This window comes from Pseudophryne corroboree, chromosome 3 (genome assembly GCF_028390025.1).
Source record: "Pseudophryne corroboree isolate aPseCor3 chromosome 3, aPseCor3.hap2, whole genome shotgun sequence".
Taxonomy (NCBI): domain Eukaryota; kingdom Metazoa; phylum Chordata; class Amphibia; order Anura; family Myobatrachidae; genus Pseudophryne; species Pseudophryne corroboree.
The window spans coordinates 791,112,345-791,134,979 of NC_086446.1; the positions used below are offsets into that span (position 1 = coordinate 791,112,345).

Sequence of the window (22,635 nt, forward strand, 5' to 3'; positions counted from 1 at the left end):
CTGAGCTCCTCCTCTTCCTACAGTCACTGTGAGGAGCTCTGCTACACAACATAATGAGAAGTATTTCATACACAGTGACATGATCACTGAGCTCATCCTCTTCTTACAGTCACTGTGAGGAGCTCTGCTACACAACATAATGAGTAGTATTTCATACACAGTGACATGATCACTGAGCTCCTCCTCTTCCTGCAGTCACTGTGAGGAGCTCTGCTACACAACATAATGAGAAGTATTTCATACACAGTGACATGATCACTGAGCTCATCCTCTTCCTACAGTCACTGTGAGGAGCTCTGCTACACAACATTATGAGCGGGATCTCATACACATATATATGCTCACTGAGCTCCTCCTCTTCCTACTGTCACTGTGAGGAGCTCTGCTATACAACATAATGAGCGGGGATCTCATACACATATACATGCTCACTGAGCTCATCCTCTTCCTACTGTCACTGTGAGGAGCTCTGCTACACAATGTAATGAGAGGCATCTTGTACACAGATACAATGTCACTTAGCTCCTCCTCTTCTTGCAGTCACTCTTAGGAGCTCTGCTATACAACATAATGAGCGGGATCTCATACAAATATACATGCTCACTTATCTTCTCCTCTTCCTACAGTCACTGTGAGGAGCTCTGCTACACAACATAATGAGCGGGATCTCACATACAGACACATGATCACTGAGCTCCTCTTCTTCCTGCAGTCACTGTGAGTAGCTCTGCTACACAACATAATGAGAAGTATTTCATACACAGTGACATGATCACTGAGCTCCTCCTTTTCCTACAGTCACTGTGAGGAGCTCTGCTACACAATGTAATGAGGATTATCTCATACATAGATACATGCTCACTGAACTCATACTCTTCCTACAGTCACTGTGAGGAGCTCTGCTATACAATGTAATGAGGATTATCTCATACACATATACATGCTCACTGAGCTCATCCTCTTCCTACAGTCACTGTGAGGAGCTCTGCTACACAAAATAATGAGCGGGGATCTCATACACATATACATGCTCTCTGAGCTCATCCTCTTCCTGCAGTCACTGTGAGGAGCTCTGCTACACAACATAATGAGTGGGGATCTCATACACATATACATGCTCACTGAACTCCTCCTCTTCCTACAGTCACTGCGAGGAGCTCTGCTATACAATGTAATGAGGATTATCTCATACACATATACATGCTCACTGAACTCATCCTCTTCCTACAGTCACTGTGAGGAGCTCTGCTACACAACATAATGAGCGGGGATCTCATACACATATACATGCTCACTGAGCTCATCCTCTTCCTACAGTCACTGTGAGGAGCTCTGCTACACAACATAATGAGCGGGGATCTCATACACATATACATGCTCACTGAGCTCATCCTCTTTCTACAGTCACTGTGAGGAGCTCTGCTATACAACATAATGAGCGAGATCTCATACAAATATATATGCTCACTGAGCTCATCCTCTTCCTACAGTCACTGTGAGGAGCTCTGCTACACAACATAATGAGCGGGGATCTCATACACATATACATGGTTACTGATCTTCTCCTCTTCCTACAGTCACTGTGAGGAGCTCTGCTACACAACATAATGAGAGGCATCTTGTACACAGATACATGCTCACTGAACTCCTCTTCTTGCAGTCACTCTTAGGAGCTCTGCTACATAACGTAATGAGCGGGATCTCATACAAATATACATGGTTACTGATCTTCTCCTCTTCCTACAGTCACTGTGAGGAGCTCTGCTACACAACATAATGAGAAGTATTTCATACACAGTGACATGATCACTGAGCTCCTCCTCTTCCTACTGTCACTGTGAGGAGCTCTGCTATACAATGTAATGAGGATTATCTCATACACAGAGACATGATCACTGAGCTCTTCCTGCCGTCACTGTGATGAGCTATGCTACACAATGTAATGAGCGTTATCTCATACATAGACACATAAACACTGAGCTTCTCTTCTTCCTGCAGTCACTGTGAGGAGCTCTGCTTCACAACATAATGAGGAATATCTCATACACAGTGACATGATCACTGAGCTCCTCCTCTTCCTACAGTCACTGTGAGGAGCTCTGCTACACAACATAATGAGAAGTATTTCATACACAGTGACATGATCACTGAGCTCATCCTCTTCCTACAGTCACTGTGAGGAGCTCTGCTACACAACATAATGAGCGGGGATCTCATACACATATATATGCTCACTGAGCTCCTCCTCTTCCTACTGTCACTGTGAGGAGCTCTGCTACACAACATAATGAGCGGGGATCTCATACATAGATACATAAACACTGAGCTTCTCTTCTTCCTGCAGTCAGTGTGAGGAGCTCTGCTACACAACATAATGAGGATTATCTCATACACAGTGACATGATCACTGAGCTCCTCCTCTTCCTACAGTCACTGTGCGGAGCTCTGCTACACAACATAATGAGAAGTATTTCATACACAGTGACATGATCACTGAGCTCATCCTCTTCCTACAGTCACTGTGAGGAGCTCTGCTACACAACATAATGAGCGGGGATCTCATACACATATATATGCTCACTGAGCTCCTCCTCTTCCTACTGTCACTGTGAGGAGCTCTGCTATACAACATAATGAGCGGGGATCTCATACACATATACATGCTCACTGAGCTCATCCTCTTCCTACTGTCACTGTGAGGAGCTCTGCTACACAATGTAATGAGAGGCATCTTGTACACAGATACAATGTCACTTAGCTCCTCCTCTTCTTGCAGTCACTCTTAGGAGCTCTGCTACACAACATAATGAGCGGGATCTCATACAAATATACATGCTCACTGATCTTCTCCTCTTCCTACAGTCACTGTGAGGAGCTCTGCTACACAACATAATGAGAAGTATTTCATACACAGTGACATGATCACTGAGCTCCTCTTCTTCCTACAGTCACTGTGAGGAGCTCTGCTACACAATGTAATGAGGATTATCTCATACATAGATACATAAACACTGAGCTCCTCCTCTTCCTACAGTCACTGTGAGGAGCTCTGCTATACAATGTAATGAGGATTATCTCATACACATATACATGCTCACTGAACTCATCCTCTTCCTACAGTCACTGTGAGGAGCTCTGCTACACAACATAATGAGCGGGGATCTCATACACATATACATGATCACTGAGCTCATCCTCTTCCTACAGTCACTGTGAGGAGCTCTGCTACACAACATAATGAGCGGGATCTCATACACATACACATGCTCACTGAGCTCCTCCTCTTCCTACAGTCACTGTGAGGAGCTCTGCTATACAACATAATGAGCGAGATCTCATACACATATACATGCTCACTGAACTCATCCTCTTCCTACAGTCACTGTGAGGAGCTCTGCTACACAACATAATGAGCGGGGATCTCATACACATATACATGATCACTGAACTCATCCTCTTCCTGCAGTCACTGTGAGGAGCTCTGCTACACAACATAATGAGTGGCGATCTCATACACATATACATGCTCACTGAACTCATCCTCTTCCTACAGTCACTGTGAGGAGCTCTGCTACACAACATAATGAGCGGGGATCTCATACACATATACATGCTCACTGAGCTCATCCTCTTCCTACTGTCACTGCGAGGAGCTCTGCTATACAATGTAATGAGGATTATTTCATACACAGAGACATGATCACTGAGCTCTTCCTGCCGTCACTGTGAGGAGCTCTGCTACACAATGTAATGAGCGTTATCTCATACATAGGCACATAAACACTGAGCTTCTCTTCTTCCTGCAGTCACTGTGAGGAGCTCTGCTACACAACATAATGAGGAATATCTCATACACAGTGACATGATCACTGAGCTCCTCCTCTTCCTACAGTCACTGTGAGGAGCTCTGCTACACAACATAATGAGAAGTATTTCATACACAGTGACATGATCACTGAGCTCATCCTCTTCCTGCATTCACTGTGAGGAGCTCTGCTACACAACATAATGAGAAGTATTTCATACACAGTGACATGATCACTGAGCTCATCCTCTTCCTACAGTCACTGTGAGGAGCTCTGCAACACAACATAATGAGCGTGGATCTCATACACATATATATGCTCACTGAGCTCCTCCTCTTCCTACTGTCACTGTGAGGAGCTCTGCTATACAACATAATGAGCGGGGATCTCATACACATATACATGCTCACTGAGCTCATCCTCTTCCTACTGTCACTGTGAGGAGCTCTGCTACACAATGTAATGAGAGGCATCTTGTACACAGATACAATGTCACTTAGCTCCTCCTCTTCTTGCAGTCACTCTTAGGAGCTCTGCTACACAACATAATGAGCAGGATCTCATACAAATATACATGCTCACTTATCTTCTCCTCTTCCTACAGTCACTGTGAGGAGCTCTGCTACACAACATAATGAGCGGGATCTCACATACAGACACATGATCACTGAGCTCCTCTTCTTCCTGCAGTCACTGTGAGTAGCTCTGCTACACAACACAATGAGAAGTATTTCATACACAGTGATATGATCACTGAGCTCCTCCTTTTCCTACAGTCACTGTGAGGAGCTCTGCTACACAATGTAATGAGGATTATCTCATACATAGATACATAAACACTGAGCTCCTCCTCTTCCTACAGTCACTGCGAGGAGCTCTGCTATACAATGTAATGAGGATTATCTCATACACATTAACATGCTCACTGAACTCATCCTCTTCCTACAGTCACTGTGAGGAGCTCTGCTACACAACATAATGAGCGGGGATCTCATACACATATACATGCTCACTGAGCTCATCCTCTTCCTACAGTCACTGTGAGGAGCTCTGCTACACAACATAATGAGCGGGGATCTCATACACATATACATGCTCACTGAACTCATCCTCTTCCTACAGTCACTGTGAGGAGCTCTGCTACACAACATAATGAGTGGGGATCTCATACACACATACATGCTCACTGAGCTCATCCTCTTCCTACAGTCACTGTGAGGAGCTCTGCTATACAACATAATGAGTGGGGATCTCATACACATATACATGCTCACTGAACTCATACTCTTCCTACAGTCACTGTGAGGAGCTCTGCTACACAACATAATGAGCGAGATCTCATACAAATATACATTATCACTGAACTCATCCTCTTCCTGCAGTCACTGTGAGGAGCTCTGCTACACAACATAATGAGTGGCGATCTCATACACATATACATGCTCACTGAACTCATCCTCTTCCTACAGTCACTGTGAGGAGCTCTGCTACACAACATAATGAGCGGGGATCTCATACACATATACATGCTCACTGAGCTCATCCTCTTCCTACAGTCACTGTGAGGAGCTCTGCTACACAACATAATGAGCGGGGATCTCATACACATATACATGCTCACTGAGCTCATCCTCTTCCTACAGTCACTGTGAGGAGCTCTGCTACACGACATAATGAGCGGGGATCTCATACACATGTACATGCTCACTGAACTCATCCTCTTCCTACAGTCACTGTGAGGAGCTCTGCTACACAACATAATGAGCGGGGATCTCATACACATATACATCCTCACTGAGCTCATCCTCTTCCTACTGTCACTGTGAGGAGCTCTGCTACACGACATAATGAGCGGGGATCTCATACACATATACATGCTCACTGAACTCATCCTCTTCCTACAGTCACTGTGAGGAGCTCTGCTACACAACATAATGAGCGGGGATCTCATACACATATACATGCTCACTGAGCTCATCCTCTTCCTACTGTCACTGTGAGGAGCTCTGCTACACAACATAATGAGCGGGGATCTCATACACATATACATGCTCACTGAGCTCATCCTCTTCCTACTGTCACTGTGAGGAGCTCTGCTATACAACATAATGAGCGGGGATCTCATACACATATACATGCTCACTGAGCTCATCCTCTTCCTACTGTCACTGTGAGGAGCTCTGCTACACAATGTAATGAGAGGCATCTTGTACACAGATACAATGTCACTTAGCTCCTCCTCTTCTTGCAGTCACTCTTAGGAGCTCTGCTACACAACATAATGAGCAGGATCTCATACAAATATACATGCTCACTTATCTTCTCCTCTTCCTACAGTCACTGTGAGGAGCTCTGCTACACAACATAATGAGCGGGATCTCACATACAGACACATGATCACTGAGCTCCTCTTCTTCCTGCAGTCACTGTGAGTAGCTCTGCTACACAACACAATGAGAAGTATTTCATACACAGTGATATGATCACTGAGCTCCTCCTTTTCCTACAGTCACTGTGAGGAGCTCTGCTACACAATGTAATGAGGATTATCTCATACATAGATACATAAACACTGAGCTCCTCCTCTTCCTACAGTCACTGCGAGGAGCTCTGCTATACAATGTAATGAGGATTATCTCATACACATATACATGCTCACTGAACTCATCCTCTTCCTACAGTCACTGTGAGGAGCTCTGCTACACAACATAATGAGCGGGGATCTCATACACATATACATGCTCACTGAGCTCATCCTCTTCCTACAGTCACTGTGAGGAGCTCTGCTACACAACATAATGAGCGGGGATCTCATACACATATACATGCTCACTGAACTCATCCTCTTCCTACAGTCACTGTGAGGAGCTCTGCTACACAACATAATGAGTGGGGATCTCATACACACATACATGCTCACTGAGCTCATCCTCTTCCTACAGTCACTGTGAGGAGCTCTGCTATACAACATAATGAGTGGGGATCTCATACACATATACATGCTCACTGAACTCATACTCTTCCTACAGTCACTGTGAGGAGCTCTGCTACACAACATAATGAGCGAGATCTCATACAAATATACATTATCACTGAACTCATCCTCTTCCTGCAGTCACTGTGAGGAGCTCTGCTACACAACATAATGAGCGGGGATCTCATACACATATACATGCTCACTGAGCTCATCCTCTTCCTACAGTCACTGTGAGGAGCTCTGCTACACAACATAATGAGCGGGGATCTCATACACATATACATGCTCACTGAGCTCATCCTCTTCCTACAGTCACTGTGAGGAGCTCTGCTATACAATGTAATGAGGATTATATCATACACAGAGACATGATCACTGAGCTCCTCCTCTTCCTACAGTCACTGTGAGGAGCTCTGCTACACGACATAATGAGCGGGGATCTCATACACATATACATGCTCACTGAACTCATCCTCTTCCTACAGTCACTGTGAGGAGCTCTGCTACACAACATAATGAGCGGGGATCTCATACACATATACATCCTCACTGAGCTCATCCTCTTCCTACTGTCACTGTGAGGAGCTCTGCTACACGACATAATGAGCGGGGATCTCATACACATATACATGCTCACTGAACTCATCCTCTTCCTACAGTCACTGTGAGGAGCTCTGCTACACAACATAATGAGTGGCGATCTCATACACATATACATGCTCACTGAGCTCATCCTCTTCCTACTGTCACTGTGAGGAGCTCTGCTACACAACATAATGAGCGGGGATCTCATACACATATATATGCTCACTGAGCTCCTCCTCTTCCTACTGTCACTGTGAGGAGCTCTGCTACACAACATAATGAGCGGGGATCTCATACATAGATACATAAACACTGAGTTTCTCTTCTTCCTGCAGTCAGTGTGAGGAGCTCTGCTACACAACATAATGAGGATTATCTCATACACAGTGACATGATCACTGAGCTCCTCCTCTTCCTACAGTCACTGTGAGGAGCTCTGCTACACAACATAATGAGAAGTATTTCATACACAATGACATGATCACTGAGCTCCTCCTCTTCCTACAGTCACTGTGAGGAGCTCTGCTACACAACATAATGAGAAGTATTTCATACACTGTGACATGATCACTGAGCTCATCCTCTTCCTACAGTCACTGTGAGGAGCTCTGCTACACAACATAATGAGCGGGGATCTCATACACATATATATGCTCACTGAGCTCCTCCTCTTCCTACTGTCACTGTGAGGAGCTCTGCTATACAACATAATGAGCGGGGATCTCATACACATATACATGCTCACTGAGCTCATCCTCTTCCTACTGTCACTGTGAGGAGCTCTGCTACACAATGTAATGAGAGGCATCTTGTACACAGATACAATGTCACTTAGCTCCTCCTCTTCTTGCAGTCACTCTTAGGAGCTCTGCTACACAACATAATGAGCGGGATCTCATACAAATATACATGCTCACTGATCTTCTCCTCTTCCTACAGTCACTGTGAGGAGCTCTGCTACACAATATAATGAGCGGGATCTCACATACAGACACATGATCACTGAGCTCCTCTTCTTCCTGCAGTCACTGTGAGTAGCTCTGCTACACAACATAATGAGAAGTATTTCATACACAGTGACATGATCACTGAGCTCCTCCTCTTCCTACAGTCACTGTGAGGAGCTCTGCTACACAATGTAATGAGGATTATCTCATACATAGATACATAAACACTGAGCTCTTCCTCTTCCTACAGTCACTGTGAGGAGCTCTGCTATACAATGTAATGAGGATTATCTCATACACATATACATGCTCACTGAACTCATCCTCTTCCTACAGTCACTGTGAGGAGCTCTGCTACACAACATAATGAGCGGGGATCTCATACACATATACATGCTCACTGAGCTCATCCTCTTCCTACAGTCACTGTTAGGAGCTCTACTACACAACCTAATGAGCGGGGATCTCATACACATATACATGCTCACTGAGCTCCTCCTCTTCCTACAGTCACTGTGAGGAGCTCTGCTATACAACATAATGAGCGAGATCTCATACACATATACATGCTCACTGAACTCATCCTCTTCCTACAGTCACTGTGAGGAGCTCTGCTACACAACATAATGAGCGGGGATCTCATACACATATACATGCTCACTGAGCTCATCCTCTTCCTGCAGTCACTGTGAGGAGCTCTGCTACACAACATAATGAGTGGGGATCTCATACACATATACATGCTCACTGAACTTATACTCTTCCTACAGTCACTGTGAGGAGCTCTGCTATACAACATAATGAGCGGGGATCTCATACACATATACATGCTCACTGAACTCATACTCTTCCTACAGTCACTGTGAGGAGCTCTGCTATACAACATAATGAGCGGGGTACTCATACACATATACATGCTCACTGAGCTCATCCTCTTCCTACTGTCACTATGAGGATCTCTGCTACACAACATGATGAGAGGCATCTTGTACACAGATACATGCTCACTGAACTCCTCTTCTTGCAGTCACTCTTAGGAGCTCTGCTACATAACGTAATGAGCGGCATCTCATACAAATATACATGGTTACTGATCTTCTCCTCTTCCTACTGTCACTGTGAGGAGCTCTGCTATACAATGTAATGAGGATTATATCATACACAGAGACATGATCACTGAGCTCTTCCTGCCGTCACTGTGAGGAGCTCTGCTACACAATGTAATGAGCGTTATCTCATACATAGGCACATAAACACTGAGCTTCTCTTCTTCCTGCAGTCACTGTGAGGAGCTCTGCTACACAACATAATGAGCGGGGATCTCATACACATATACATGATCACTGAGCTCATCCTCTTCCTACAGTCACTGTGAGGAGCTCTGCTACACAACATAATGAGCGGGGATCTCATACACATATATATGCTCACTGAGCTCCTCCTCTTCCTACTGTCACTGTGAGGAGCTCTGCTACACAACATAATGAGCGGGGATCTCATACATAGATACATAAACACTGAGCTTCTCTTCTTCCTGCAGTCACTGTGAGGAGCTCTGCTACACAACATAATGAGGATTATCTCATACACAGTGACATGATCACTGAGCTCCTCCTCTTCCTACAGTCACTGTGAGGAGCTCTGCTACACAACATAATGAGAAGTATTTCATACACAGTGACATGATCACTGAGCTCCTCCTCTTCCTACAGTCACTGTGAGGAGCTCTGCTACACAACATAATGAGAAGTATTTCATACACAGTGACATGATCACTGAGCTCATCCTCTTCCTACAGTCACTGTGAGGAGCTCTGCTACACAACATAATGAGCGGGGATCTCATACACATATATATGCTCACTGAGCTCCTCCTCTTCCTACTGTCACTGTGAGGAGCTCTGCTATACAACATAATGAGCGGGGATCTCATACACATATACATGCTCACTGAGCTCATCCTCTTCCTACTGTCACTGTGAGGAGCTCTGCTACACAATGTAATGAGAGGCATCTTGTACACAGATACAATGTCACTTAGCTCCTCCTCTTCTTGCAGTCACTCTTAGGAGCTCTGCTACACAACATAATGAGCGGGATCTCATACAAATATACATGCTCACTGATCTTCTCCTCTTCCTACAGTCACTGTGAGGAGCTCTGCTACACAACATAATGAGCGGGATCTCACATACAGACACATGATCACTGAGCTACTCTTCTTCCTGCAGTCACTGTGAGTAGCTCTGCTACACAACATAATGAGAAGTATTTCATACACAGTGACATGATCACTGAGCTCCTCCTCTTCCTACAGTCACTGTGAGGAGCTCTGCTACACAATGTAATGAGGATTATCTCATACATAGATACATAAACACTGAGCTCTTCCTCTTCCTACAGTCACTGTGAGGAGCTCTGCTATACAATGTAATGAGGATTATCTCATACACATATACATGCTCACTGAACTCATCCTCTTCCTACAGTCACTGTGAGGAGCTCTGCTACACAACATAATGAGCGGGGATCTCATACACATATACATGCTCACTGAGCTCATCCTCTTCCTACAGTCACTGTGAGGAGCTCTGCTATACAACATAATGAGCGAGATCTCATACAAATATATATGCTCACTGAGCTCATCCTCTTCCTACAGTCACTGTGAGGAGCTCTGCTACACAACATAATGAGCGGGGATCTCATACACATATACATGCTCACTGAGCTCATCCTCTTCCTACAGTCACTGTGAGGAGCTCTGCTATACAACATAATGAGCGAGATCTCATACAAATATACATGCTCACTTATCTTCTCCTCTTCCTACAGTCACTGTGAGGAGCTCTGCTACACAACATAATGAGCGGGATCTCACATACAGACACATGATCACTGAGCTCCTCTTCTTCCTGCAGTCACTGTGAGTAGCTCTGCTACACAACACAATGAGAAGTATTTCATACACAGTGATATGATCACTGAGCTCCTCCTTTTCCTACAGTCACTGTGAGGAGCTCTGCTACACAATGTAATGAGGATTATCTCATACATAGATACATAAACACTGAGCTCCTCCTCTTCCTACAGTCACTGTGAGGAGCTCTGCTATACAATGTAATGAGGATTATCTCATACACATATACATGCTCACTGAACTCATCCTCTTCCTACAGTCACTGTGAGGAGCTCTGCTACACAACATAATGAGCGGGGATCTCATACACATATACATGCTCACTGAGCTCATCCTCTTCCTACAGTCACTGTGAGGAGCTCTGCTACACAACATAATGAGCGGGGATCTCATACACATATACATGCTCACTGAACTCATCCTCTTCCTACAGTCACTGTGAGGAGCTCTGCTACACAACATAATGAGTGGGGATCTCATACACACATACATGCTCACTGAGCTCATCCTCTTCCTACAGTCACTGTGAGGAGCTCTGCTATACAACATAATGAGTGGGGATCTCATACACATATACATGCTCACTGAACTCATACTCTTCCTACAGTCACTGTGAGGAGCTCTGCTACACAACATAATGAGCGAGATCTCATACAAATATACATTATCACTGAACTCATCCTCTTCCTGCAGTCACTGTGAGGAGCTCTGCTACACAACATAATGAGCGGGGATCTCATACACATATACATGCTCACTGAGCTCATCCTCTTCCTACAGTCACTGTGAGGAGCTCTGCTACACAACATAATGAGCGGGGATCTCATACACATATACATGCTCACTGAGCTCATCCTCTTCCTACAGTCACTGTGAGGAGCTCTGCTATACAATGTAATGAGGATTATATCATACACAGAGACATGATCACTGAGCTCCTCCTCTTCCTACAGTCACTGTGAGGAGCTCTGCTACACGACATAATGAGCGGGGATCTCATACACATATACATGCTCACTGAACTCATCCTCTTCCTACAGTCACTGTGAGGAGCTCTGCTACACAACATAATGAGCGGGGATCTCATACACATATACATCCTCACTGAGCTCATCCTCTTCCTACAGTCACTGTGAGGAGCTCTGCTACACGACATAATGAGCGGGGATCTCATACACATATACATGCTCACTGAACTCATCCTCTTCCTACAGTCACTGTGAGGAGCTCTGCTACACAACATAATGAGTGGCGATCTCATACACATATACATGCTCACTGAGCTCATCCTCTTCCTACTGTCACTGTGAGGAGCTCTGCTACACAACATAATGAGCGGGGATCTCATACACATATATATGCTCACTGAGCTCCTCCTCTTCCTACTGTCACTGTGAGGAGCTCTGCTACACAACATAATGAGCGGGGATCTCATACATAGATACATAAACACTGAGTTTCTCTTCTTCCTGCAGTCAGTGTGAGGAGCTCTGCTACACAACATAATGAGGATTATCTCATACACAGTGACATGATCACTGAGCTCCTCCTCTTCCTACAGTCACTGTGAGGAGCTCTGCTACACAACATAATGAGAAGTATTTCATACACAATGACATGATCACTGAGCTCCTCCTCTTCCTACAGTCACTGTGAGGAGCTCTGCTACACAACATAATGAGAAGTATTTCATACACTGTGACATGATCACTGAGCTCATCCTCTTCCTACAGTCACTGTGAGGAGCTCTGCTATACAACATAATGAGCGGGGATCTCATACACATATACATGCTCACTGAGCTCATCCTCTTCCTACTGTCACTGTGAGGAGCTCTGCTACACAATGTAATGAGAGGCATCTTGTACACAGATACAATGTCACTTAGCTCCTCCTCTTCTTGCAGTCACTCTTAGGAGCTCTGCTACACAACATAATGAGCGGGATCTCATACAAATATACATGCTCACTGATCTTCTCCTCTTCCTACAGTCACTGTGAGGAGCTCTGCTACACAATATAATGAGCGGGATCTCACATACAGACACATGATCACTGAGCTCCTCTTCTTCCTGCAGTCACTGTGAGTAGCTCTGCTACACAACATAATGAGAAGTATTTCATACACAGTGACATGATCACTGAGCTCCTCCTCTTCCTACAGTCACTGTGAGGAGCTCTGCTACACAATGTAATGAGGATTATCTCATACATAGATACATAAACACTGAGCTCTTCCTCTTCCTACAGTCACTGTGAGGAGCTCTGCTATACAATGTAATGAGGATTATCTCATACACATATACATGCTCACTGAACTCATCCTCTTCCTACAGTCACTGTGAGGAGCTCTGCTACACAACATAATGAGCGGGGATCTCATACACATATACATGCTCACTGAGCTCATCCTCTTCCTACAGTCACTGTGAGGAGCTCTACTACACAACCTAATGAGCGGGGATCTCATACACATATACATGCTCACTGAGCTCCTCCTCTTCCTACAGTCACTGTGAGGAGCTCTGCTATACAACATAATGAGCGAGATCTCATACACATATACATGCTCACTGAACTCATCCTCTTCCTACAGTCACTGTGAGGAGCTCTGCTACACAACATAATGAGCGGGGATTTCATACACATATACATGCTCACTGAGCTCATCCTCTTCCTGCAGTCACTGTGAGGAGCTCTGCTACACAACATAATGAGTGGGGATCTCATACACATATACATGCTCACTGAACTTATACTCTTCCTACAGTCACTGTGAGGAGCTCTGCTATACAACATAATGAGCGGGGATCTCATACACATATACATGCTCACTGAACTCATACTCTTCCTACAGTCACTGTGAGGAGCTCTGCTATACAACATAATGAGCGGGGTACTCATACACATATACATGCTCACTGAGCTCATCCTCTTCCTACTGTCACTATGAGGATCTCTGCTACACAACATGATGAGAGGCATCTTGTACACAGATACATGCTCACTGAACTCCTCTTCTTGCAGTCACTCTTAGGAGCTCTGCTACATAACGTAATGAGCGGGATCTCATACAAATATACATGGTTACTGATCTTCTCCTCTTCCTACTGTCACTGTGAGGAGCTCTGCTATACAATGTAATGAGGATTATATCATACACAGAGACATGATCACTGAGCTCTTCCTGCCGTCACTGTGAGGAGCTCTGCTACACAATGTAATGAGCGTTATCTCATACATAGGCACATAAACACTGAGCTTCTCTTCTTCCTGCAGTCACTGTGAGGAGCTCTGCTACACAACATAATGAGCGGGGATCTCATACACATATACATGATCACTGAGCTCATCCTCTTCCTACAGTCACTGTGAGGAGCTCTGCTACACAACATAATGAGCGGGGATCTCATACACATATATATGCTCACTGAGCTCCTCCTCTTCCTACTGTCACTGTGAGGAGCTCTGCTACACAACATAATGAGCGGGGATCTCATACATAGATACATAAACACTGAGCTTCTCTTCTTCCTGCAGTCACTGTGAGGAGCTCTGCTACACAACATAATGAGGATTATCTCATACACAGTGACATGATCACTGAGCTCCTCCTCTTCCTACAGTCACTGTGAGGAGCTCTGCTACACAACATAATGAGAAGTATTTCATACACAGTGACATGATCACTGAGCTCCTCCTCTTCCTACAGTCACTGTGAGGAGCTCTGCTACACAACATAATGAGAAGTATTTCATACACAGTGACATGATCACTGAGCTCATCCTCTTCCTACAGTCACTGTGAGGAGCTCTGCTACACAACATAATGAGCGGGGATCTCATACACATATATATGCTCACTGAGCTCCTCCTCTTCCTACTGTCACTGTGAGGAGCTCTGCTATACAACATAATGAGCGGGGATCTCATACACATATACATGCTCACTGAGCTCATCCTCTTCCTACTGTCACTGTGAGGAGCTCTGCTACACAATGTAATGAGAGGCATCTTGTACACAGATACAATGTCACTTAGCTCCTCCTCTTCTTGCAGTCACTCTTAGGAGCTCTGCTACACAACATAATGAGCGGGATCTCATACAAATATACATGCTCACTGATCTTCTCCTCTTCCTACAGTCACTGTGAGGAGCTCTGCTACACAACATAATGAGCGGGATCTCACATACAGACACATGATCACTGAGCTACTCTTCTTCCTGCAGTCACTGTGAGTAGCTCTGCTACACAACATAATGAGAAGTATTTCATACACAGTGACATGATCACTGAGCTCCTCCTCTTTCTACAGTCACTGTGAGGAGCTCTGCTACACAATGTAATGAGGATTATCTCATACATAGATACATAAACACTGAGCTCTTCCTCTTCCTACAGTCACTGTGAGGAGCTCTGCTATACAATGTAATGAGGATTATCTCATACACATATACATGCTCACTGAACTCATCCTCTTCCTACAGTCACTGTGAGGAGCTCTGCTACACAACATAATGAGCGGGGATCTCATACACATATACATGCTCACTGAGCTCATCCTCTTCCTACAGTCACTGTGAGGAGCTCTGCTATACAACATAATGAGCGAGATCTCATACAAATATATATGCTCACTGAGCTCATCCTCTTCCTACAGTCACTGTGAGGAGCTCTGCTACACAACATAATGAGCGGGGATCTCATACACATATACATGCTCACTGAGCTCATCCTCTTCCTACAGTCACTGTGAGGAGCTCTGCTATACAACATAATGAGCGAGATCTCATACACATATACATGCTCACTGAGCTCATCCTCTTCCTACAGTCACTGTGAGGAGCTCTGCTACACAACATAATGAGCGGGGATCTCATACACATATACATGCTCACTGAACTCATCCTCTTCCTACTGTCACTGTGAGGAGCTCTGCTATACAACATAATGAGCGAGATCTCATACAAATATATATGCTCACTGAGCTCCTCCTCTTCCTACAGTCACTGTGAGGAGCTCTGCTACACAACATAATGAGCGGGGATCTCATACACATATACATGATCACTGAGCTCCTCCTCTTCCTACAGTCACTGTGAGGAGCTCTGCTACACAACATAATGAGCGGGGATCTCATACACATATACATGCTCACTGAGCTCATCCTCTTCCTACAGTCACTGTGAGGAGCTCTGCTACACAACATAATGAGCGGGGATCTCATACACATATACATGCTCACTGAGCTCATCCTCTTCCTACAGTCACTGTGAGGATCTCTGCTACACAACATGATGAGAGGCATCTTGTACACAGATACATGCTCACTGAACTCCTCCTCTTCTTGCAGTCACTCTTAGGAGCTCTGCTACATAACGTAATGAGCGGGATCTCATACAAATATACATGGTTACTGATCTTCTCCTCTTCCTACAGTCACTGTGAGGAGCTCTGCTACACAACATAATGAGAAGTATTTCATACACAGTGACATGATCACTGAGCTCCTCCTCTTCCTACAGTCACTGTGAGGAGCTCTGCTACACAACATAATGAGAAGTATTTCATACACAGTGACATGATCACTGAGCTCCTCCTCTTCCTACTGTCACTGTGAGGAGCTCTGCTATACAATGTAATGAGGATTATCTCATACACAGAGACATGATCACTGAGCTCTTCCTGCCGTCACTGTGAGGAGCTCTGCTACACAATGTAATGAGCGTTATCTCATACATAGACACATAAACACTGAGCTCCTCTTCTTCCTACAGTCACTGTGAGGAGCTCTGCTACACAATATAATGAGCGGGGATCTCATACACATATACATGCTCACTGAGCTCTTCCTCTTCCTACTGTCACTGTGAGGAGCTCTGCTACACAACATAATGAGCGGGGATCTCATACACATATACATGATCACTGAACTCATCCTCTTCCTACAGTCACTGTGAGGAGCTCTGCTACACTACATAATGAGCGGGGATCTCATACACATATACATGCTCACTGAACTCATCCTCTTCCTACTGTCACTGTGAGGAGCTCTGCTACACAACATAATGAGCGGGGATCTCATACACATATACATGCTCACTGAGCTCATCCTCTTCCTACAGTCACTGTGAGGAGCTCTGCTACACAACATAATGAGCGGGGATCTCATACACATATACATGCTCACTGAGCTCATCCTCTTCCTACTGTCACTGTGAGGAGCTCTGCTACACAACATAATGAGCGGGGATCTCATACACATATACATGCTCACTGAGCTCATCCTCTTCCTACAGTCACTGTGAGGAGCTCTGCTACACAACATAATGAGCGGGGATCTCATACACATATACATGCTCACTGAGCTCATCCTCTTCCTACTGTCACTGTGAGGAGCTCTGCTACACAACATAATGAGCGGGGATCTCATACACATATACATGCTCATCGAGCTCAACCTCTTCCTACAGTCACTGTGAGGAGCTCTGCTACACAACATAATGAGAGGCATCTTGTACACAGATACAATGTCACTGAGCTCCTCCTCTTCTTGCAGTCACTCTTAGGAGCTCTGCTACACAACGTAATGAGTGTTATCTCTTACAAATATACATGCTCACTGAGCTCCTCCTCTTCCTACAGTCACTGTGAGGAGCTCTGCTACACAACATAATGAGCGGGATCTCACATACAGACACATGATCACTGAGCTCCTCTTCTTCCTGCAGTCACTGTGAGGAGCTCTGCTACACAACATAATGAGCGGGGATCTCATACACAGTGACATGCTCACTGATCTTCTCCTCTTCCTACAGTCACTGTGAGGAGCTCTGCTACACAACATAATGAGCGGGGATCTCACATACAGACACATGATCACTGAGCTCCTCCTCTTCCTGCAGTCACTTTGAGGAACTCTGCTACACAGCATAATGAGCGAGATCTCATACAAATATACATGGTTACTGATCTTCTCCTCTTCCTACAGTCACTGTGAGGAGCTCTACTAAACAACGTAATGAGAAAGATCTCATACACATACAGTATACATGATCACTGAGCTCCTCTATCTACAGTCACTGTGAGATCTGCTACACAATATTATGAAAATTATGCTTTTTTCAATCTACAGTACCTACTATAAATTCATTGTAGTCCACCCTACCTCTAAATATTTTACTTCCAGGGATTAGATGAAGGTAGCTAAGCAAATGCAAATTGCATTCTCCTATTCTCCGTTAAAATTATATCTAGGTTTATTTGCTGTGAAAAAAGCCATTATAAATGAATTTATCAAGTAAAACAATCAATAATGAAGCATAATTTGTCCAAATGAAAGAGAATAAAGTACAGAGTTAGATTTGGGTGGGGTGTGTTCAAACTGAAATGTAAATTGCAGTGTAAAAATAAAGCAGCCAGTATTTACCCTGCACAGAAACAATATACCCCACCCAAATTTAACTCTCTCTGCACATGTTACATCTGCCCCACTTGCTGTGCAGCATGGTTCTGCCCAATTGCTAGCTTTTTTGGTTTCCTAACAGCTCCGAATAACCCCCTAAAATGCTGTATTGTGCAAATAGTCACACCATCAAGTAACCTTATGGTTGCTCAGAATGTGCAATGGTACATGGCTGCCAGTGCTAGCGGAACCGCATCTTCCAACACACCCACCGATAAAAGAAAGTCTCCGTCCAAGAATGCCTATTGGCTGTGTGTGGATTTCCATGCAATTCCGATTTGCGCCCCCCAGTGGTTACTGTCGCAACTCATGCACAGTGCATCCTAGACGTATGCACAGAGGAAAAGCATTGGGGCTTATGTCTAATGTTTCTACTCTGGTTTTGAATCAGGCCCGATAACCAGATTATATTCCCTATGTACAGTAGTGGAACTGTGGCAAATCCCTTTTTCATGTCAGTCCTATGAATCTCTGCATCTAACCAGAAGTGTAACTCTGGAAGGCAACGGAGTCATCTGCCGCCGGGCTCCTGCTCTGAAGGGGGCACCTCTCCTCCCATTCTGTGACACCAATTAATTAAGTTAATTGATATCTGCCACTATCTCTTCAGTGACCAACTTCCTCACTGGTCCCTGCACCTTACAAATCACACCCTCTTTATTATACTGTAGATATACATTTTACAAGTGTCACACCCAGGATTAAAAACCACGACCTATTACACTGGAAGCACTGTTTGCTCCTGTATAGTAAATATGAGAAGTCTAACTATATAAAGTTACTTCTCTGACAATTACACGTAACTTCATATAGTTAACATTCTCATGCATACTGTACAGGAGCAAATAGCTCCATCAATAAGGTGTCTGCTGTCAGTGTAACAGGTCATGGGTTCTAATCCTGGGTATGACTGCTAAGAAATGTGTGATTTAAAATAAAAGACAATGAAGTGTATATATACAGTGTATTAAAAAAATTCAGAACACTACACACACACATGTGTGTGTGGTATGGAGAATTCTGATTTTTTACGGACACATACATACTTATATTTATCTAAATATATGGGGGGGGGGGCACCAATATTTATCTTGCCTCTGGGCAACTGGGACGAACTTACGCCACGGCATCTAACCACTGGGTCCCTGGAGAGGTGTCTGCTGGAATTAAAGGGGAAATTTCTTGGGAAATAGGATGTAAGCCAGAGCAGCTAAACACGTGATTCTGAGTCGCATCTTTTGCCGCTGCCGCATCTGAAACATCTAAGCTCCCGAACTTGCAAGGAGTGAGACGCCCACTCGCGGCATCTTAAGACGCAGCATTACCGTCCGCTGTGTCTGTGCGCCACTGAAACTTGCAGCAACCCTACGACAGGTGCAGTTCTCTGAGGGTGCCTTCTATGTGAGCCGTTGAGTATCGCAGTACAAATACACTTTCATCAACAACAGTGTAGAAAATAAAGAGGTTTTTTTTTAATATAAATCTGTTTTTCAATGATCCTGAGAATTTCCACCTGCAGAAAGCCTGTGCTGACCTCATTAGTGCTCCTCAGTGCAGGATTTGGTTTCCAGGCCAGCATGAAACAACTACACTACTCCCTAGGGACAGATGCCACGAGTCACACTGACCGCCATTCTCATTTCTCCCATCCATATCTCAATGTAACACAACATAATAAGGCAGAGTAATAACCTTTCCATGTAAGCCTCTCCCCATCGTTCCAGCACTTTTCCTATTCTTCTGTCTTACTTGTCTCCCCTCACCGTGGTCCTCTGTTTCCTTTGCTGGTACTGTAGATCTGAATGTGAAGATACAACTCATGTTAATAAGACATTTATAAAGTGTTACTTTGTTGCTTGTCAGCCTTTGGAAAATATATACGTTTAATGCCCTGTTTTCGTTCCTCCCAGGAAGTATTTCAACGGTTGCTGAAAATCAAAGCACAAACGAGAACCCAACCTATGTAACTGTCTGAAGGAGAGACGCTGACCTGCGTTCGGACTGTTCCCAGTCTTTGAGAATAAAACAGAGGTTTTTAGCTTTAAGCCTGACCAAGAGTATGCGTCAGACTACGTAAAGGCCACAGATTTTATGGGACACACCTACCCCTCTTTTAGACTCTCTTTGGTGTTTGTAAATGATTAACGACATATGCCAGGAATTTGCATGCTTTAACCCCTTCACCGACCACCGGGTTTCGCAGAGTGTTCGCTTGGTCTGCAGCGGTGAACGGGTTAAATGTTTTTGTTTTTTTTAGTTACTATAGGTTAAACGTCACAGTAGTTTAACAAGTCACATGTGTAAATAAAGGTGTTTAAAGGGGAACTATCATTTTTATTTTCCAATAAGTGTCGTATTTTAGTAAATTATTTCCCAACAATAAGATACGTATCTCCCATTACCGGTAAAGGCATTTTGCACAAACTTTTATGTATTTTATTTAATACGGTGCCATAACTTTTTGTAGCCGGATGCCCGTGGAGAGATTTTAGTCGGTGACTAAGTTCTCTGCAGCCTGTCGGAAAATCTGATACGATTCTAATTGGACGCAATTTTTTTAATTTTTATTTTTGTAACTGAATTCTCAGAAACAATGTAATTATATCTCATTCTATGTATCATGTGTAAATTATTTGTAATGATAGTTCATCTTTCAGCCCTTTCTTGCCGATTCTTTCAGCTGGACTAATCTGCATATGATGTCCGATTTATCTGGTGATATTTTGTCTACTCACCACTAAAGGGGAAGGGTAACACTTGTATATATTCCTTTATAAATAAAACATATAAATCTTTATGAAGGTTCAAATCATTTCATTGTGATTGGTCAAGTGTGATGTCACCTAATTTGACTACTGGATGGGGAGAAATGCACAGAGGATAATCGGGGGGGGGGGGGGGGGGGGGGGGACGGATTTGGTGACAATACATTATAGCCATCCCTTTTGTAATATTGAATTTAAATCTACATACAGTACCTACAGTACCTTCCAATTACCTGGACAACTTAAAGTGAGTGACATCACGGAAGTCAACTGGATAGTACACACCTAACCACAAGGCAGCTAAGTTTTGTCAAGGAAACTGGACTTTTCACACTATTAACACATTATTAATACACTTCCCCCAATTGGAGCTGGCCCCGCCCCAACGAGTAGGCTCCACCCTTTTGCAGCTCTGAACTCAGGAATGATTCGCAATAAATAGGACGATAGAAACTATTCATTTGGAAAATAGAGACCCGACCTACATAGAACAAATTAATTAGAATTAATTAGATTTATAAATATACTTTATATCTCTTAATAATAATAATAATAATAGAATTGTACTGTATAATCAGTTGTCTCAAATATTATATTCTGATTCTCTTATTGTTATGTCATTAACAGTTTTCATTTTATTTCTTTCAATCGGTTGATTTGTATACGGGCAACAGTAACATGCAGCCTAGGAGTCGGATATGATGGTACCGTGTACTGTACATACTCTGCTGCAGTTGTGTTATAGAGGAGATAATCACTATATACATTTTGAGTCAATTCCCAATTGGTTTAATTTGACAGAAATATGTAACTGTTATTATAACTAGAGTTGTGATGAGAGTCTTTGATGTTTTGTGCAGTTTGTGTTATAACCTGCAGATGGCACTGTTGTTACCACTCGTTTAATTTGTTTTTGGGCACAACCGGGGACTGAACGTGTGCAATTGTTAACAGTTTAGTGGGGACCTACAAAAGGGTACATAGAGCCCGATATTTACACCTTTTTTGCCTAACTTATAAGAAAGGATCATGGATACCTACCTACCAGAATCACACGAGCTACTCACATGGACAGTCAGGGGTATACAGGGTGAAGACTTGAAAGAGCATACAGTACACTCAGCTTTCAGAACATTCCCCCCGCTGCATTGTCTGGGAATGGTGTGTAAA

General features: G+C 43.9%; 1 protein-coding gene across 1 annotated transcript in view; it reads left to right on the top strand.

The window, feature by feature from the left end:
* The window catches only part of LOC135057441 (VPS10 domain-containing receptor SorCS1-like), a 675,310-nt gene extending 653,815 nt beyond the window's left edge, over nt 1-21,495 (top strand). Inside the window, exon 28 of the mRNA XM_063963334.1 lies at nt 20,611-21,495. Within this exon, the coding sequence (XP_063819404.1) occupies nt 20,611-20,675 (65 nt within the window). The 3' untranslated portion in view covers nt 20,676-21,495. The remainder of the gene's footprint in view (nt 1-20,610) is intronic.
* Nucleotides 21,496-22,635: the final 1,140 nt, after the last annotated feature.